The sequence below is a fragment of the Toxorhynchites rutilus genome, chromosome 2, assembly GCF_029784135.1.
Source record: "Toxorhynchites rutilus septentrionalis strain SRP chromosome 2, ASM2978413v1, whole genome shotgun sequence".
In the NCBI taxonomy this organism is placed as follows: domain Eukaryota; kingdom Metazoa; phylum Arthropoda; class Insecta; order Diptera; family Culicidae; genus Toxorhynchites; species Toxorhynchites rutilus.
Window position 1 is genome coordinate 274,007,960 of NC_073745.1, and position 21,887 is coordinate 274,029,846.

Below are 21,887 nucleotides of genomic sequence, written 5' to 3' on the forward strand. Positions count from 1 at the left end.
CGCAAATCCTTGAGGTCCAACAAACTCCGACCCCGTACGAAGTGTACCATGTACAAATCCCTAATTCGACCGGTTGTTCTCTATGGGCACGAAGCATGGACGATGCTTGAAGAGGACTCACAAGCGCTTGGAGTTTTCGAACGCCGAGTGCTCAGAACAATATACGGTGGTGTACAGGAAAGCGGAGTATGGAGAAGGAGAATGAACCACGAACTGGCGCAACTCTACGGCGAACCCAGCATTCAGAAAGTCGCCAAGGCTGGACGAGTGCGATGGGCAGGGCATGTTGCAAGATTGCCTGACAGCAGCCCAGCAAAGATGGTGTTCGCATCTAATCCGGTAGGAACAAGAAGGAGAGGAGCCCAGCGAGCGAGGTGGTTGGACCAAGTGGAGCAGGACTTGGCAAGAATCGGTGCAGCCGGGAGTTGGAGAACTGCAGCCATGGACCGGGTTTATTGGTGAAGAGTAGTGAATCAGATCTTATCTCAATGGGATGTAGAGTCATAGTAAATAAATAAATAAATAAATAAATAATTGTACAGCGATTGGAGCATGTTATCGCTGCTGTGGCGAAGCTAATTTCATTCATGAAGAAAGCGCTGATGAAAGGTGTCACCAAAAAACTGTTTGTACAATCAAACGGCATTGGAGCGTCGGGTTCGTTTAAGATTGCCCCTAGGGCCAAAAGGGAAGAATCGGGAAGAAGGGTGGTATCGCTGAGAAGGCGACCAAGGAAGCACTAGCATAGAAACAGGTTTCCGTTTGAGGAAACTCTATTCGTTTGGTGGTCATCGAGTCAGTATCGTTTGCCGGCGGGCCTCGAGCGTCGAGGAAGAAGACAGGCAAGAGGCCCAGGAAGTAAAAAATGTCATCGCTGCTGTCAAATAATCTGCCGCTACTAGTGAGGGGAAGAAAACAGCTACCGTTGCCGAAAAAACTCAAAGTTACTACTGTGAAAAAGGTGAGCAGCAATAAGCAAGCTACTGCCGGCACAACTGTACTAATGAAAAAACAATCTAAGCCATCCAAAACCGTTTCAGAGCACAGAGCACAGAGCACGAGAGATTTCGTTTTCAGCCAATCAAATTCAGTTCTTCTTAGAACTTTGAATTATTTTGAAGCGAAACATTTTATTTTGTTTTCAATTTATAATATACTAGCTGACTCGGCAAACTTCGTCCCGCCAAAAATTAGTTTTTTGTTATCAATACCTTCAAACATTCACATTTTCTTACTATGAGCAAGTACATGGGTCCAATCGCAGAACTGTTCATTGATTGATCTTCTATTCGTCTCCGTTGAATTTACTTTACTACTAAAAAAATCTTATTATTTCTAACAAAACTCATCATTATAATATCAGATTATTTTCAGACACAATTCTCGTTCAAGATTTTTCAACCACTTGTAAATAACATGTTTCTCCGTTACATGGAATAAATGTTTTATACAGAAAATAGGATAGAATAAAGACAGCCCTAAATCGGACAATTCCTTCCTCGAGTTCTGCTCTTATCAACACATCTGGCGATTCTTTTTTTGTATAGATAGAAGAAGATATAGGAGTGCGTTTCATCACATTAAAATCCATTTCCAGTTTCGAACAAAGATCAATTTCGCTAGCGCAAACATCAAATGGACTAACAGCACTTGTCACTATGAAATTGTAGAACCTATGGGAATTCAATTTTCCGAATTCTACCTTTTTCCTTCAGAGTTTTCCGAAAAAATTCGATTGTCATATTTTGCTGGAATATTTTTGGTTGAAATATGTGTAATATTTTTATGGGACCCCCTCTCCATTCTAGAGGATGGAGGGGTGTCATACCATTATAGAAACATTTCTTATACCCAAAAACCCTCACATCCCAAATTGTGCTTGATTACTTCTCGAGTAATGCAGAAATTTGTGTATCATTTGTATGGCAGACCCCCCTTAGAGAGGGGGGTGGAGAGTCTAACCACCATAGAAACATTTATTGCACCCTAAAACCTTCTTCTTCTTGAATGGCGTTAACGTTCCCTGTGGAACTTTTGCCGTCTCAACGAATGCATTAACTAGCGTCATTTATTAATACTTAGTTGAGATTTTCTAAGCCAAATAACACGCCTTGAATGTATTCCGAGGGGCAAGCTCTAGAATACGCGTGATCACAGTGCAAGTCGAAGGAAATTTCTTTGGCGAAAAAATCCCCCGGCCAGAACGGGAATCGAACCCGAACACCCTACATGATAATGTGAGACGCTAACCACTCGGCCACGGGTGCACACCCTAAAACCTTCATATGCTTAATTTGGTTCCATTTACTTGATTAGTTTTCGAGTTATGCAGAAATTTGTGTTTCATTTGTATGGCAGCCCCCCCTTAGAGAGGGGGGTGGAGAGTGTAACTACCATAGAAACATTTATTGCACCCTAAAACCTCAATATGTTTAATTTGGTTCCGTGTTTCGTTTCGTTTGTGTTTCGTTTGTATGGCAGCCCCCCCTTAGAGAGGGGGTGGAGAATCTAACCACCATAGGAACATTTATTGCACCCTAGAACCTCAATATGCCTAATTTGGTTTCATTTGCTTGAATAAGGAAGGATTAGAGAAAAAGGCATCACGATTGTGAATTGCTGGAGAAAGAACATCGGTAATTTATGAAAATTAGTCGACTCATAACAATCACAATTAAGTGCTACCGCCTTTGTATGGAAATGATGCTCGTAACTACTTTCTAGATGTGTTGATAGATTATCTAATTACCGTGGGTCGCTATTGTTATAATTAGTCAATTACAACGGGATTTTGTTCGTTGCAAATAAGTCCGTTAGTTTATTTTTGAATAATTGTTCAAATCATATTTTTCTTTCTTCGTTTATTCTATAATGGCTTTAAGCTTGAAGGTAAACTCATCTCTAATTCTGTTTGAATTATACATTCTGAGCAATTTGACCGCTTTGTGTCAAATATGTTCCGGAACTCTTACTTAATCAAACTTGATTCCATCTGACCAAACTGTTATTGGAGAATTTTATCTTAAAGTTTTGAAGCATTTTAAAAGTTGATTCCGCCTATTTCGATCTGAATATCATAATCCAGAAATTTGAACTCTTCAACAAGATAATGCACCAAATCACAACTCACTGATCGTGCGTTAACTCCGTAGAATCTTGAAATCGCGTCTGTATCCTAAATTATCCCGGAATTCGATTGATTTGTAATTACGTGAAATTTGAACGTCATTTTTGACGATATTATGGCCATTTAAATAACTTCATCCGAAGCGTTAAGTGAAATTTCAAAAAATTAGCTAGAGAACGCACTCTCAACAAAACCGCGGTAAAAAAACCAATAATGCATGTTCTGTTCTTTTTTCTTAAATTTAGCAAAAAAAAAAACAAAATGGAAACGTGTCACAAATTTATAACAAATTCTGAACAGAACATCACGATTCTTATTTATTATCTGAGTTATTTTGAGTACGAACAAATCTAGCGCACTTGTGGTAAATGTGAAACCAATTTGAAGTCAAGCATGATTTTTTCGAAGAGAATATAGAGGCGAATGAACTGCAAAGTTTAAAGCCTCTCTAACACAAACAAGGAAAGAACGAACAGAAAAGTTTATGTTGCACTTCAAAAAGCGTTGAATGGAACGGTACAATTACAAACTTGCACTCTTATTATAAGTTTCATTAGTTGTGGTTTTGAATATTAGCTGATGTTAGTAAGAACATTATTTATGTATTCCTTCTATGCCTCTGCTAAAAGCCTTATATTGACGGAACTAACTAGGAAATAAATATCTTCGTCTCGAATTATATTTGTCGAGAACGTTTGAACGTAGCATTATATTGTAAACTAACCTCTTTTTCCAGGTAACCAGCTCGGAGCGCGATTTGATTTTCCTTCATGCGTCGGGCGTCGCGGGATCGTTTCGCCGCCATGTTGTTCTTCCGGCGTCGGGCCCAGTACTTGTCGTCTTTCATTTCATCCGGCACGAACTGTTTGCGGGACTTTTTAATCATCGGCTGGGGCTTCAGTTCTTCGTCGGAGAAAGCCCGTGTCCGCGGATCGAAATCGCGCGTCGTCGAGGACATTGAGAACGCTGCAACATCGAAAACTAACATTTACAACTATGAGGGAGGTGCTCTTAAGAAGGGAAATCAAAATGGTCCGAACAAACACAAAACTGTTTTTGTTTTTTTTTCGTTCAAAACGTCGCTTTCTTCATTTTTTTTTGCATCTCGGGAAAGGATAGAGTAGGGGGAGTGGCAAGAGCTCTGCCGCGGAGACTTGAACCGGAAGCTGTGTACTTACTCGAGTCGGCCGGCGACGGTGGATTTATCGTGTCTGGACTCATGCAGTCTGAGGGTGATGGTGAGCGTTCCCGTTTCGTCGTCACCTGGCTGAGACCGAGCGAGAGGCCCGCGCAATGTCCCAAGCTGTCGGAGCGGCCGGTGAGACTGGTGGAGTGGCCCAGGTGACTGCTCGGCAAACCGTCCACGGGGATGCCGTTCTCTGACAGGAATTCATCGAGGTCAGCGTACTGCAAGGAGATAGAGTGTTATGTATCATTTTCAAAAATACATAATTTCGTTTAAAAACTGTAGTTTTATTTGGTAGATGTCGTCGAAAGACATTCTTTATACTTCCTATGAAATTGATTTTTCAATTAATCCTGGAAAAGGTATTCCGTAAAAATAATTTACCTTAAATTTGGGCGGTCTTCGTCCATATTTTGAGTGCATAGTCGGGAATCGCTCAATAACCTTTTGTGGTCGTCTTCTTCAAGCGGATTACAGTACTAAGTTCTGATACCGTTAAGATCTCTTATCACGCTCATTTAACCGTTCTCTACGCAAATTCCTGATAAGAATTTACACCGTATATGTATGAAAATATCATATAATTTTAGAGGATATTATTTTATTCGGATGACTACCTCGATCAGCTTGACAGTAGACCATATGAGGTGTGGTAGTTTTATCCCAGGAATCGAGTTGCATTATCAGTAGTTCAATATCAACTTCTTCCAAAATCTTTGGAATCGATGTTTTAAGTTAGAGGAGAAGTATTGTAAAGGCCCACAAAAAAGACGGGTGGGTAATGTCGGGGACATAACCAGAGAGACGTAGGACCATACCAAGGTAATTTTATAGCGGCGGCCAAATTGTTTTTTTCAAGATAATGGAATACGCAGTATTATGATGACAGCATAGATAAAGGTGTGCCTGATTTCAGATCGATTAGTCAAAAGGGATAGTGAAAAATTGAACAACCCTACAGACATACAAACAGGTCAAGTTGTATTAAATTTAAAAGTTTAAAAAAATAGTTGACCATTTCGTTACTATGGCCATCTTGGATTTGAATTTTCCATAAATAGCTGTGTTCTGCTGGTCAAGCCCCCTCATTTGATATCCATTCTAATGGGGTTGCGAAAAAATATGTATGTCGCCGTTTTGTGGTGGCGACCATTTTGGATTTGCATTTTTTATAAATAACTGTGTTTTACTGGTCAATCCCTTTCATATTGATGGGGTTTTGAGAAAATATGTACGAGGGTCACTATTTATATTTCGGGAATTGGCAACACTGATGTCATGTGAGTCCATCTGACGGTTCCATCGTAAAGTTTGACATTTTTAACTATATACGTACTCAGAACATTTTGTCATACGGACGCTATTTGTTTATTTAATATTTAGTTGAAAGTTTGGTCTCGGCAAAAAAATGGAACTGAATCGTGAACATTTTCGTGCGATGATTTTTTACGACTTTCGACGTGGATTATCACAACAAGAGTGCGTCAACCAACTTAATTTGACTTTTGGCGATGAAGCTCCATCAAAAACCACTGTGTATCGCTGGTATAGTGAATTCAATCGTGGTCGTAGTTCGCTGTCCGACGAGTTTCGTGAATGTCGTCCAAAATCGACTGTAGTGCCAGAAAACATCGATGCTGTGCACGAAATGATTAAGCAAGATCGTCATGTAACCTATTGTGAGATTGAGGCATCCCTAAGCATTAGTTCCACCAGCATATATGCGATTTTACATGAACACTTAGTTGTGCGAAAATTATGTTCACGTTGGATCCCACATAATTTGATAATCGCTCAAAAAAAAAGGCTCGTGTCGATTGGAATAAATGCTTTGAAAATTGGTTTAAGCGCATGCAAAAGTGTATCGATCATCGTGGCGAGTGCTTTGAAAAACAATAAAAATATATTCGCAGCTTAACTATTTGTTTTTGTTCCTATTCCCGAAATATAAATAGTGACCCTCGTACTCCGCAATTTTGTAGCGGACGCCATCTTGGATTTTCAAGATCAAGAAAAACGCAGTTTTGTAATGACGGCAGAGATAAAAATGTGTTCCAAATTGAGGATCAATCGGTCAACAGGAAGGGGATCAAATTTCTATTAATGTGATACAGCGATACAGACAAACATGTTACATACGAATATACAAACATGTTACAGCTTAATAAAACCGTTTAAAAACTCTAGCATTCAATAAAATCGAGGGCGATAGCATCTTCTTCATCCGGCGCGATACTTCCACCGCTTTCAATACACTTCGATAAGCGATTAGGCTCTCCTGCTCCACATTCTCTAGAAATTCCTGTCTCTTCCTTTTTCGGTATTGCACCGCATACATCGCACGCAAATGCATCGATATCTGTTATGCCGAAAACCAATCTCAAGACAGCGTCCGGCGATAGAATGAAGCCAAGCACAATAGAGCGCGCGACCGAAATCGGCGTTATGCAAAACCATCCACCAAACGCACAAACGTTTCTTCATTCACAATCTCTCCTCGGTGTCTTTCCTGCTTGGCGTCCGATGATAGAATGTGGCCAAGCACCACCATCGCTCACTTTATATAGCCATATAGTTAACGTTGTAGCGACCGCCTATATTTATTCATAATCTCTTTTGCGTTCCCCACTCGTCTTCACCTTGTCCCTACGTTCACCCGTTCCTGTGGTTGCTTGTAATGAGTAGCTGTTTGTTGCGTTAGCGCAGACAAAATGTATGGGAAACTAGGGATTTCTTTCTTCCAATTTTCATCAATTTGAGCTTTACATTAACTGAAAAATCGTTATGTAGAGCATATACAAAATTGCTGAGGATATTTCCTATCAATTCGTGTATTTGGAATCAAAATCCATCAAATAATTGAAGAGGTATTAACGTTCAAAATCTGAACACTTTTTACATTGAAATATTGAAATGAGCCCCTATATTGAAAGGTTAGACGTAGTCCTACGTCAAAAATGCAGTTGCTAAATTTGTTGTGTTTTATTGAGCAACTACTGGAATTAAATTATCACACCTCGTATTTTCACATCATATTTTCGATACTTTCGGTTCCACTTTCACGAATAGCTTGTCAAACATATTTTCGGGCGATTCTATCCATTTCAGGATGGATTGTTCGCATAGTATTGATATCTATAGGCATACTATGAAAAAGTTGGTTGTTAAAAATTTGCGATACATTCATCGCCATTTATGCCACGAAAAACACAATTTGAACATAGAAGAAATCAGCCGAATTCTGCATTGAGTTCTAGGGAAGTGCAATCTGCGAAACATCAGTTCATTAAATTAAGACCGAACAATCACGCCACGTTTTGTGTTGCATAATTTGATCAACGTTTGACTTGCTATATCGAGAAGCCAGGAAGATCTGAATTTACAACATCAACAACAACATTTCAAACATCAACAGCACTCAGAAGAGCCCTAAATTTATTTATCACATCCACGTTTTCTCACTAAGCGCTGTTCATGGGACCAACCGCAGAATTATTCATTGATTGATCTTCTAATCTACCCTTAAAATTACCTTTTACTATAAAATTCCTAGTACTACCAAAACTCGACATTATAATATCAGATTATTTTCAGACACAATTCTCGTTCAAGATTTTTCAACCACTTGCAAATAACATGTTTCTCCGTTACGTTACATGGCAAATTTGGTTTTATTCGCTTGAATAATTCTTGAGTAATGCAGAAATTTGTATTTCATTTGTATGGCAGAAATTCCCCCCCCCCCCCTTTGGAGAGGGGGGTGGAGTGTCTCACTACCGTAAAAACATTTATTGTACCCTGTAACCTCCACATGCCAAATTTGGTTTTATTTGCTTGATTAATTATCAAGCAGGGCCTGACAATTTCACTTCAATTGGCACATCGTTACTCAATTATGTGTCTATCGCTTCTCATTCTGCCGCAGAACCATGCAGGCTAAAAATATACCAAATCTCTCTTCTCGCTCAGTAAGAAAAATATCTCGTCATGTATCCGGGCAGTTTTTATAGAAATGAATGTTTCCTTGCTGCATTCGAAACTTCTTCACTGAAACTAATGAAAACGGTGCAGTGAAAGTATGCCTGCAGGAGTAATCATTTACCGGCGCTTACTAATATAATAGATTAAAATTAGTGATTAAAAGGATAGTGGTTAGGTCGGATACTGGATACCGAATATCCGGTCAACTTCAATTCCGGATAACCGAGTATCCGGCCGCCCGATGTTTGTGTTTGTGCTTGTTTGTATGTTCGCGCCTTTTTATGAGTGTTTGTGTGCGTGTTTGCGTGTGTTTTTTCTTGCTTGCGTGCAGGTGTGCGCGGGAATGTGTGGGAGTGTGTGCGCGTATTTGTGTATTCACGTGCGGGTGCGCGTTTCTTTCCGTGCCTGCATGTGTGCGCGTGCGTCTTTGCGTGTGCACGTTTGTACGCGTGTGTGCAGGTGCGTGCGCGTTTGTGCGCTTGTGCGCTTGTGTGCGTTTGTGCGTACCTGTGGGCCTATTTGTGTGTTTGCGTTGAGTGCACGCGTTTGTGTATGTGCATGCGCGTGCTTGTTTGCGTTTTGTGTGCGTTTTATGTGCGTTTGTGCGTGCGCTGGCATTTTTGCGTGGGCACGCTGAAAATTTTCAGACCTAGTCGAAAATCGTGTAATTTCGAGCAAATCGTGTAAAAAAAATCGCGTAATTTCAAGCAAATCGCATAAAAAATCGCGTCATTTTGAGTGAATAGCGTAAAAAAACCATGCAAAAAAATCGCAAAAAAAAAGAATCCAGTATACTTGCAAATAGTATTCTCCATAACATACCAACACATTTGGCGATTCATTTTTATTTATATAGTTAGAAGACATAAGGTTTTTCCACCTGAAAATCCTTTCCCACTTTCGAACACAGATCAATTTCATTAGCAAACGCAAACATCAAATGGACTAAAAACGCTTATGACGATGTAATTGTAGAACATTTGGGAGTTCAACATTTTTAGTTTTCTTATTTTCCTTCAGAGTTTTTCGAATATTGGTCGACTCGATTATCCGGAGTATTAATTTTGTTTCACTCCAGATAATCGAATGCTCCGGATAACCGAATCATAAAAAAACAATTTTCTCTCGGTAAACGTAATATAATTATGATTTGCACTTATTCATTAATCGGTTTTATCTAGCTTGGACCCGCTTGCATGTTTGAGATTTTGTAACTTTGCCTGTGGCGCTGTACAATATTAATATAAATTTAACCCTCTTCTTGTTGACCTTTGATCTGAAATTTGGAACACATCTTTATCTCTGGTGTCATTATAAAACTGTGTATTCCATTGAATTTTCTCAGAACCCCATCAATATGTATATCAAATGAAATGGATTGACTAGTAGAACACAGTTATTTATTAAAAATGCTAAATCAAAATGGCCGCCACCACAACTTTTTTCAAAACCATATCAATACGGATATCAAATGAAAGTGCAAGTGCAAGATGGCTGCAGTCCCCAAATAACTAATTACTTTAAATAGTTTCATTCAGCTTGCCCTGTTTGTATGTATGTTTGACTGTCTATAGGATTGTCCCACGTTAATTTAAATTTAACCTTGTTCCTTATCACTGATTGATTTGAAATTTGGAACATACCTTTAATTCTACTGCCATTATAAAACTGTGTATTCCATGATCTTGAAAAATTCAATTTGGCAGCCGCTTAAAAATGGATGAATGGCTTGACTTGGAGAATACACATAAATTCGAAAAAGTCGCCGCCACAAAATGGTCGACTATGTATTTTTCACAATCCCCTCAATATTGCTATCAAGTGAAATGATTTGACTAATAGTATACAGTACATCATGAAAATATTCCGAAGAAAATTAGGTAAGGAATAAACGTTAGATTTCTATTATCCACAGTTAGTTGTTTCATCATATACCCCACGATTTTATTTTAGTCTCATCATTGCCCTAGATTAATGAAGAAACGGATGTGATAACTATTAACTGCTACTTGTCTAATTATTTTCTTGCTTTTAGTACATTAAACCGTTTAACTTAAAAAGTTTTGTTACTTATTTTATTTTCTAGTTTTTAGTAAATTATCTGTATTATTAGTATACTTGTCTACAACAAAACCATTCAACTTTTTTCTAAATTTTTATTTCTTACCTAACTTTCTTCGGAATATTCTGACGATGTACTGTATTATATTAGTCATATCATTTCATTTGATACCAATATTGAGGGGATTGCAAAAAAAACATAGTCGACCCTTTTGTGGTGGCGACCTTTTCGAATTTATGTTGCTCAAAATGTAGTGTATTCTCCAAGCAAAGCCATTCAGCCATTTCTTAGCGGCGGCCAAATTGAATTTTTCAAGATCATGGAATACGCAGTTTTATGATGGCATTAGAATTAAGGGTACGAGGTATATCTATTAAATAACGATACTGCGCGCCTGATGGGTCTCCTAGAGGGGTGGGGGGAAAACGAATGGTGCGTTCGGTAGCTTGAAGCTAGAAGAGGCGGAGGAAAAAGCGACGCGGCTTTTGAACGCCATCACAAAAGAAGAGTTTCAGCACAGCTTCGAACAATGGAAAAAACGTATGGAAAGGTGTGTGAGGAGCCAAGGGGGAGTATATTGAAGGGGAGCATATCACTATATATCACCGTAATTTCTAAAATATAACGGAACCATTTGCTGAAGATTGGATTCCAAAAAAAGCTGGATGTATGGGTGCCACACGAGTTGACGCAAAAAATCTTTTAGACCGAAACAACGCCTGCGATGCACTGCTGAAACGGAAAGAACTCGACCCATTTTTGAAGAAGATGGTGACTGGTGATGAAAAGTGGATCACGTACGATAACCTAGAGCGAAAAAAGTCGTGGTCGAAGCGCGGTGAGACGGCCTAAACCATCGCCAAGCCCGGATTGACGGCCAGGAAGGTTTTGCTGTGTGTTTGGTGGGATTGGAAGGGAATCGTCCACTATGAGCTGCTCAACTATGGCCAGACCCTCAACTCGGTTCTCTACTGTGAGCAGCTTGACCTTTTGAAGCAGGCGATTGACCAGAAGCGGCCAGAAATGATCAATAGGAATTGTGTTGTTTTCCACCAGAACAACGCTCGGCCTCACACATCTTTGATGACCCGCCAGAAACTACGGGAACTCGGATGGGATGTCCTTTTGCACCCCCCGTATAGTCCGGACCTGGCTCCAAGTGATTATCATTTCTTCCGGTCCATGCAATAAGCTCTCGGTGATACTAAGTTGGCCTCAAAAGAGGCTTGCGAAACCTGGCTGTCTGAGTTTTTTTTTGCAAATAAGGAGGGGGGTTTTATAAGGGGGGGAGGGGATAATGAAGTTGCCTTCTAAATGGCAACAAGCTTGCGAACAAAAAGGCGCACATTTGACTTAAATTGGATAATTTTAAGTATGTTAAATAAAACGTCAAATTTCGATCAGAAATACGACATTTCTTTTTTCCCAACCCTATACTTTGACTTAGTTGAAGTAAGTTTCGGACTGGTAGTGAACATGAACGTTTAAATAAGTTGCTTTAATATTGATTTTGTAATTAGAAGTAGGTTCCTGCAGCTCCATTCGACATTCGACATTGATATACAAGCAATTCATTTGTATACTCTAACTCATTTCGAATCGTTGAAAGCTTCGGTTATAGCCGTTAGAATGACCCTATTGAAGTAAAAAAATTTCCTTAAAATATACCCTAATTTTAAGAAAAAAAAATGGATGATTTGGAACACAAATCCAATTTTGAGCCAAAATTGACACACAACCAGTGTCTTGTGACTCAGCGCATTATCGTTTTGAAGAACACAACTTTCCGAATTGTTATATACAAAATTTTGCGATACCGCCTTTATAATTCGGACGGCTTTTGAACCCGGACACTTTACCATTACAGGTCGGACTCGATTATATAGAGGACCATTTTTTTTCAACAATTGTTTTTAAATCATATACATCATCGAACCTAAAGAAAACAATTTTTTTCATTATTATATGAATGTCAAACATTGATAGAAAAATAGCTTTTTTGTGATTCGATTATGTATTGGATTCCAAAATTAACGATGAAAGTGAAATTGCGATTATATATAATCGAGTCCGACCTGTATATTCTAAATTATCACAAAACCAAAACATCATTGGCATGTTCAATAGATGCGACTGATAGATAGGATAACACGGGATGAGTTGGACATACGGGGTGATTTGGACCACCCCATTATCTCAAAAAGTATGGCTCAACTTGGATTTTTTATAATGTCATCTCCTTTTATTGTTGAACCGTATGTAACTAACGTGAAAAAACTTTGGTAAAATTCGACAGGTGGAAGGAAACGGTAGCACAGCAAGCACTTTGATTGTCAAAAAATGTGAGTTTTCCGGTCGTGGTTTTAAGGTTTTTCCCGCTGATTAAACAAACTTTTCGTGTATTGTGCAGTAAAGTTCTGTTAGTCTACAGAAGAGGAACAATTTGATGCAGCGAAACTGTAAGTTTGATAACAATAAATTAAATTAATTGCATTTTAATTTTTGGATGTTGTGTGGGGTGACATGGACACGTTTTTGTGGGGTTAATTGGTCCTACAGATTTAAGGCTTTTCTTAGGTCTAATTGATTCCAGATGCCGCTGAATTACAAAAAGAGGATGGGCAGACAACGTTGGAAGAAGGAGGAGCTTGAAAGAGCAACGCAGGCCATCAAGAACGGATTTTCTTTGACCAAGCATCGAAACTGTTTGAAAATGTTCGAACAACAGTGAAAAGATCCATGCAGAATTCGAGATGGTCTCAATCCAATTTTTCTGGTCTGGAATCTGGCCAAGACACCTGGTATCGATCCCAGAACGCTGTTACTGATTGTAACTTTATTTCAAAATAGTTTACATAAACATAAGTATGTTTTTTTCGATGAAACACACACTGGACCAAATCACGCCGCATCAAATTTTATTGTAAAAAATCATCTCTTTTATTTTATGATATATTTGGCAGTTTAAAGCTTGATGTAATGATTAAACATTATTGATTGAGAGAAAACAAGTGTAGCTCAGTATACAATGTGACATTTTTTATTTAGACCATATTGGTTTGGAAATATTAAGCGATTTGCTTAGGTGGTCCGAATTCCCCCCTTTTCCCCTACTATTGAGACAATTTAGTATAGTCCCAGACATAGTTACCTGTTGACAAAAATGTGAAAAATCAAAACAAATAAAACAAAAAAATGTGAGATGTCCGAAAAAAACGCTTTCAAGAGATTCTAAATCCGTACGGATTAAAAGTTCACGGTGATTTTTTATATTGCTGGAGTTACATAAGAGTATGTTACAAGCCCTACACCCAAAGTTAATTTTTAGTTCATGTTATGGTATCCCGATGTATTACATTAAATGAGCTAAAAAATAACAGAGAATGTTCTACACCCCAATACATGTATATCATTTGTATAATATATATGCTAGTGCCAATATGAGCGAGCGAAACAGGACACACATTTAAATGAAAGCATATGAAAGCTTTTCGTATAGTTTGCCAAATACGCGTCCCAGACAGAGAAAGATATATTCTCGTCCATGTTCTTCTTTATCCTTTTGGAAAACACTTTCCAACTTCATTTCATGATGAGGTGTAATATTATCACGCTTCCGTTTATCAGCACTGGCAGCTATATGGATAGCGTGGACGTGTGAAATAGCTTTGCATTCCAGCTGGCCTTGGTTCGATCCCCATTGACGTCGTATGATTTTTTTTGCACAATCCCAAATGAAATGAGAAAAGAAAACAGAAAGAGATGTCTGCTCGCATACATACAAACCTTTTTTAAGCTTTTAAAACAGCTCGTTATTTGCGCATTTCAACCAGATGAATACAAAATGGCATCTTTTCTGCCAGAGATGAAATGTTTTCTGCCAACGCTAGTTTGGGTGTAGAAAGAATGAAGGATTTTCAATCCAGGAGACCGCACAACTCTGCGGTATACTAAAGATTACACTGGAAGATCGGATTAAGGAACGTTACTTATTCATAAGAAAGATGCAGCAATATACTTTTCAACAAAGTAGAATAAATTATTAGGAAAAGTCGTCGAAAAGTCCCAGATACCACCAAAACCCATCATCTTAGCAGAATGGATCAATAACTTTATGAAAAGACATCTGGAACTTTCCAAAAGTGTTGGTAACAACTTGGACACGCGGCTAGTTGTGTGCGAAAACGGTAGTCACACATGGTTATAATCGACTATAAATGAATCATAAAATAAATTTTTCATTTTGTTTGGTGTTTGATTTAAGGTTATGGGCTCTAATCTATATGACGAGACGAGCCATTCGAAAAACAACAAACATATCTTAAATTAATCCTTCGAGACACTTCTGCCAGCGCCAAATCCTGAAATCATAAGTTCTTCCAGTATACAGTTTCATCACACGGAAGTTTCATTATTGTTGAATTATTTGGGCTAATAATTATTCACTTAATTATCCATTTATAACGAAAACTCTAAAGTCCATCTGTATTTATTTTCCTTAACAGTTATACAATAAAGTTATGTAGTTTATTTCACATTAATAGTGATAAACTTTGAAGCATCTAGGTACGATGAATGAAACGCATTAATTTCAAATGTAAATTAGTAAAACAACATCATTTCATCTAAAAATTGCTCAAAAACTAAGTTATAAATTTTGTTCGATCTGATTGTGAAGACATATTTCGAGCGTTTCTAGTTTAACCGTAAAAAAAAAACTAAAGATAAAAGTGAAACAAAGAGATACCGATGATTTAAATCTATAAGGTGAGGAAGCACATTAAACAAACTAGACGACGGCTCGAATGATTCATCAGCGACAGCGGCCGAACGGTCGAGTCAGACTAGCTAATCGTCTGTTTTTTTTTAGTCGAGCTCGACTTCTGGAATATAAAAACAAACGAGACGAGCCCTCGTCTTTTAGTCGCGTCTTTTGGAATAGAGCTCTATAATTGAATAGAAATGAAATAATAAGCTTTAACCCATTAACGACAAAGCTGTAAAAATGTATTTCTTCACAAACGCCATTGGTGTAATTTTGATTATTGGCGTTACAGAAACCACAAACTTCAAGAATTATTTTTTTCAATTTAGTATATTAGGCTGTCAAAAAAGTCCTGCGGTATTTCCGCGAGGTGTCGTTGTAAGCGCGTAGTTCTAGTTGTATTCATTGTATCGAGTCATACTATAGCTTGTTGGAAAGGTATTTTTGCGCGCTAATCCTTGACAGTGTTTTGTTTGGTTAAGTCGTTCGTGAGTTATAGTGTCGCAAATATGGAGCAAAATAAAGAAAAAATCCGACATAAAGGGTGTGTCACATCAAATTGCATCACGGAAAAAACGCTGTAGAAATTCGCCCAGTAGACCGATCCTTTTGAAAATTTTAGACAGTAAAATAAAAACTATTAAACATCTTTTGGCATTTTCTTTTTATTCATACTTCGAGCACAAGCCCGTATGCTCGCACCTTCCTCTTTACCCCGTCCATAAGGTTCTGTACAACGTCAGGTTGTAGTTTTTTTTTTTAACAGAAATCCATTTTCTCTTGAAGTCCGCCTCCGTTCTTCCGGAGGGCCTGCTTCATAATCGCCCAATATTTCTCTATTGGGCGAAGCTTCGGCGCGTTGGGCGGGTTCATTTCCTTTGGCACGAAGATGACCCCGTTGGCTTCGTACCACTCCAACACGTCCTTTGAATAGTGGCACGAAGCGAGATCCGGCCAGAAGTTGGTCGGGCCCTCGTGCTGCTTCAATAGTGGTAGTAAGCGCTTCTGTAGGCACTCCTTAAGGTAAACCTGCCCGTTTACCGTGCCGGTCATCACGAAGGGGGCGCTCCGCTTTCCGCAAGAGCAGATCGCTTGCCACACCATGTACTTTTTGGCAAACTTGGATAGTTTCTGCTTGCGAATCTCCTCCGGAACGCTGAATTTGTCCTCTGCGGAGAAGAACAACAGGCCCGGCAGCTGGCGAAAGTCCGCTTTGACGTAGGTTTCGTCGTCCATTACCAGGCAATGCGGCTTCGTCAGCTTTTCGGTGTACAGCTTCCGGGCTCGCGTCTTCCCCACCATGTTTTGCCTTTCGTCGCGGTTAGGAGCCTTCTGAACCTTGTATGTACACAGGCCCTCCCGCTGCTTAGTCCGCTGGACGAATGAACTTGACAAATTCAGCTTATTGGCGACATCCCGGACCGAACTTCTCGGATCACGTCTAAACTGCTTAACTACGCGCTTGTGATCTTTTTCACTGACGGAGCATCCATTTTTGCCGTTCTTCACCTTCCGGTCGATGGTTAGGTTCTCGAAGTATCGTTTTAGTACTCTGCTGACCGTGGATTGGACGATTCCCAGCATCTTACCGATGTCCCGATGTGACAACTCCGGATTCTCGAAATGAGTGCACAGGATTAATTCACGACGCTCTTTTTCGTTCGACGACATTTTTCCAAATTTACGAAAAATTGACAGTGAAGCATGGTCAACGTGATCTATACACTCTTATCTGATTATAAGCGAAAGCTGAAGATATAATTTCTAAAAATTAAATTTCTACAGCGTTTTTTCCGTGATGCAATTTGATGTGACACACCCTTTATTTTACAGTACTACTATGACAAAGGCAAAAATGCATCTCAAGCTGCCAATAAAATTTGTGCAGTTTATGGATCCGATACAGTTTCCATTTCCACCGCACAACGATGGTTTCAACGTTTTCGTTCTGGTGTAGAGGTCGTCGAAGATGCGCCACACTCCGGAAGGCCTGTCGTCGAAAATTGCGACAAAATCGCTGAATTAGCCGAGAAAGACATAGTAGCAGCCGTAGCATCGGCCAAGAGCTGGAGATAAGTCATCAAACCGTTATTAACCATTTGAAGAAGCTTAGATTCACAAAGAAGCTCGATGTATGGGTGCCACACACGTTGACGCAAAAAACATCTTTGACCGTATCGACGCATGTGAATCGCTGCTGAATCGCAACAAAATCGACCCGTTTCTGAAGCGGATGGTGACTGGCGATGAAAAGTGGGTCACTTACGACAACGTGAAGCGCAAACGGTCGTGGTCGAAGCCCGCTGAAGCGGCTCAGACGGTGGCCAAGCCCTCATTAACGGCCAGGAAGGTTCTGCTGTGTGTTTGGTGGGATTGTCAAGGAATAATCTATTATGAGTTGCTTCCCTATGACCAAACGCTCAATTCGGACTTGTACTGCCAACAACTGGACCGCTTGAAGGTAGCACTCATGAAGAAGAGGCCATCTTTGATAAACAGAGGCCGCATTGTCTTCCATCAGGACAACGCCAGGCCACACACTTCTTTGGTGACGCGCCAGAAGCTTCGGGAGCTCGGATGGGAGGTTCTTTTGCATCCGCCGTATAGTCCGGACCTTGCACCAAGTGACTACCACCTGTTTTTGTCCATGGTGAACGAGCTAGGTAGTCAGAAGTTAGCCACAAAAGAGGCCTGTGAAAATTGGCTATCCGAGTTTTTTGCCAATAAGGAAGCGAGCTTCTATAACAGGGGTATTATGAAGTTGGCATCTCGTTGGGAACAAGTCATCGAACAAAACGGCGCATATTTGACTTAAAACAGATGATTGTAACTAATTTTATGAACAAATGAAAATTCAAAAAAAAATACCGCAGGACTTTTTTGGCAGCCTAATATTTTATCCTCGTAAATGTTTAAGTGTCCGGATTTTGATACAATCAGATCATATAATTCAGTAACCGTTTGATAAGATTGAACAAACTTCTTAGTTGGATATTGCTAAGATACAGCTTGAGTCTAAAAACAAATTTGGCACACTGTGTCAACTGGTTACTCCCAGTTCACGAAATAAAAATTAGCGCCGGAAATTGGCTCGATTCTTTTTGAAAATGAACAAATATTACGGCGAATGTCTACAAAACTGTAACAAATGCGGAATCTATCTTGCACTAAGTATATTTCTACTAAGTTTCCGGGTAAGATAAATCGTCTGTTTCGGAGTTGTGTACAACCTGAAATAAATCATACAGGGTTTCTATTATTTTTTTTTTATTTGGACAACGTGACTAATTACACGATCACGACAGGATTACAAATCAGCAAAACGAAACGAAAATTACCACTTTTCAGGTTATTTTCAGCTGTTGAATTTCACATGCTGAATGGTTCAAGTGACAGGGTGACAGGTGAATACAATATCAAGGAAATCGCACGAAATTTCTTTATTATAATATTATAGCGAGATCTGTTTGAAATACGCCAAGAGAGGCAGAATTTTGAAAAACAACTTCGTCAATTTTTCCCACGTTCTTGGTTGTCAAACATATTTTAAAATGAGGGACCTGAAAACTAAAATAATGAAATATACAAACAAGTCGGTTAACACCCAAGTTTGACTGATATCAGAATATCAATGGATTACAAAAAATGACAGTATTCTGGCCTGATTTTGCATCATTCTATCATGCGCGTTCGACTTTGGACTGGAATCGCGAGAAAAATGTCGACTTAAGGAAAAGAGGGTGAATTCTCCGAGTTGTCTGCAAATGAGGTCCATTGATAATTTTTGGTCCTTGATAAAAAATCGACTGCGGAAGAAGGACAAGGGAGCCCATGATCTTGATCAGTACAAAGAGGACTGGATAAATGGAATCAAAAACAGCAATTACACGAGTGTCCAGAACCTAACGAGGAGCATTAAGCAGCAGATACGATTGTTGCCTAAAACTACGGAAACCTAAATTATTTTCAATATCACTTTTTCCTTGTATTGTTAGGAAATGTTGTTATGTTATCAGAACTGAAAAAAAATTACAATATTTGAAAAAAAGAGTACTCATAGTTAACGACACGATCCTTAGAATCAATCTACTAATTTTACCTTTAACTTTAGAAATATAAGGGTTGTACTATTTTTCTACCATAAACATGTACTTAACGCAATTTACAACATGGACTAACATTAAAAAGTCATTCAACATAAACCCTTTCTACAGATGTCCATACCCAACATCTGACGCGAGTTCATTTAAAGCGCATCCCATTTATTTGCCGATCCATCTGTCGATTGTTGGTTATTAAATAATTTCCAATCTCCTTCAAATTGAACTATGACGTTTCATGGTTGAATGAACTGTGGGCGCGTAGCACGGGAACAACAACAGCACCAGCAAAATCTCTCCGAAGGCTAATTTCGTTTGATTCACTTTCGGCTTTAAGCCCCCCATGTCCATAACAACAACGGTGACTAGGCTTCAGCTTCCGCCAAAAGATTTCCTCCTCTCGCAGTAACCAGAAGAAGATGCAATCCAATCAGCGCCGAAATGAAGCCAATTGTCTTCACGAAACCCTTCTTCTCCTGTGTCCCCCCTCCTCTCCTTGGCCAATGGTCACGTTACCTACCGTGTAATTTACGATGGAAATAATCATTCCATCTGATCAATCAGACTGCGAGCGGTGACTGGTGAGATTCGGACCCTGAACGGAGTGTTCGGGGTGCCCGGTAGACGAAAATTGAAGTAACTTTCACTCTTATTTTTTCGCCGAAAAAATGCAGAGTGTGTGTATGTGTGTGTAGAGACGGGGCCAAAATTTGTTACGCTTTATTTTGGCCAAATTGTTATGTTACGCTTATGGCTTAACTGTTCATACCATTCCGTTTTTTATGCGATGATGTAGTGTCTGGCAAGTGGTAGACGAATTTAAAAATTTTGTCTATCGGTCTTTCGTTAAGCCTTGCCTAGTATAGATTGGTGCTGCCTTTAAATTCTCTGATTTGTATTGTCCCTAATTGGATTGATTGATAGCTTTTATTGTGGTTTCATTTCTCTTAATCTTATTCTCCTTATATTATTTATACTTCTCTGCACAATCTCACATAGAGCTTCTAAACCAAACTTACTTGCCTAATTTTATTTTCTGCTTATTGGTGATTCTAATTCCAAATGACATCCTATGCTTTGATTTCGAATGGCATATTCGAAAATGCTTGTGCACTAATGAATATTGAAGTAGATTTCTGCTACGGATTGAGTAGTTGGAACTGATCATAGTCTCTAAGTTGTGTAGAATTCTGACTATATTTGAGATAAATTTAGTGATTATCGCAAGAAGTTTTGAGAAATATCCAAACGAATAAAGCGAGGGTAATAAGCAGATAATATGATGGCGAATGTTTGAAGTTTGATTTTGTCGAAAAACATATTTTACTTTCCAAGGTCTTTAGATTTATAACAAAGACACATAAGATTCCTTGAATTATTAAAAATGCGTGTTTCTTTCAACAAAACCCTCATCGATAAAGTTGAATTCTTGCCAATCTAATTTTTTCAATATTTGCAAATAGGAAATAATCGCTGGGTGATAAATCTGGGAGTACGAGTGCCCATATCCAATATAGTTGTTACAGTATTCTGGTTCCGTCAATTTAGCTTCCAACGGTCTTACTCTACGATCTCTCATCAACACTTTTTATCTTTATATTTAATCACGTGGATTTTCCAAATATCACAAATATCTCTGAAGTAGGAAACACATTTGGATGATGTGGACCAACCTCTATAGAGTGAAGGTTCTTCTTCTTTTAAAAAACTATCGTGTTACTTCTCGATTTGATATTAGATAATAGTCTCGATCGACTTATTCTGAAGTAGTGCTAACTAAAAGAATAATTGAATTTGAAAAAAAAACTCTATTGGAGTGTTTGTGTTGTGTGAAGCAGACTGTTTTCATGAGGACTGTCCAATACTTACTTCGATTCAGATTGATGAACTTTTTTGTGTATAAACACTAGACTATCGTACTGTCAACATAAATTTGTTTGAAATTGATTTGTTTTAGTAGGATATTCAGCTATATCAACCGGTTTTATTTTCATAGTCATTTGAAGTAGAAAATAGATTGTATTCAAGAGTAACATGTTATTCAGAAATATAAGGAGTTTTAAATAGAGGTGTGGGATTTGGCAGAACCCAAATTACAGTCTCGTCTCTTTCCTCTTGTTATTACAGGGAGCACCTTTTTAACATAGGATTTTGTCTTTCAGGAACATATTGGGGGTACAGATTGAAAAAGCCTAGATTCTATCGCTCATTGCTAATCAATTTTTGGTTGGATTTAAATAATGACACTTGAAAAACTAAAGCTTTTATGAATATAACCAAACTCATTCGCATTTTGGCATATTTTGTTCCGTACTCGAACGGTCAATGTTTGTTTTCAGAGTTGAACTTATTTGGGGATGATTTACTTAGACCCTCCACTTGCCGTATTCCAAGAGTCAAAAATCTCATGGTGTTAAATCGTACTGATTGGGCCTCCAATGGGTGACTCCGAAACGTGAAATTATGCGGCCTGGATCCATACATAGTAACGGCGTTTTCAGTATCATTTTGAGAAAAGAACTGTCATCCCTGTCATCTGTCATCCCTGGCACATAATTCACACAAAACTATGACTCGTTGAGAGTGCATTGGCATCTACTGCATCTTCCTTGGATTCTTGAAGACTCAGAAATGACAATTTTCCATTTTGATGTAGCTTCCAATGC

At 38.8% G+C, this 21,887-nt stretch overlaps 1 protein-coding gene across 10 annotated transcripts in view; it reads right to left on the minus strand.

The window, feature by feature from the left end:
- LOC129770360 (myb-like protein Q) overlaps positions 1-21,887 on the minus strand; it is a 185,606-nt gene that overhangs the window by 15,906 nt on the left and 147,813 nt on the right. For 9 of the 10 annotated variants that reach the window (XM_055773144.1, XM_055773141.1, XM_055773148.1 and 6 more), the window contains 2 exons: positions 4,306-4,534; positions 3,852-4,108 (listed from right to left, as the gene is read on the minus strand). In XM_055773144.1, coding sequence (XP_055629119.1) covers positions 3,852-4,108; positions 4,306-4,534 — 486 coding nt within the window. The remainder of the gene's footprint in view (positions 1-3,851; positions 4,109-4,305; positions 4,535-21,887) is intronic. The other variant, XM_055773149.1, reaches the window with a different exon arrangement.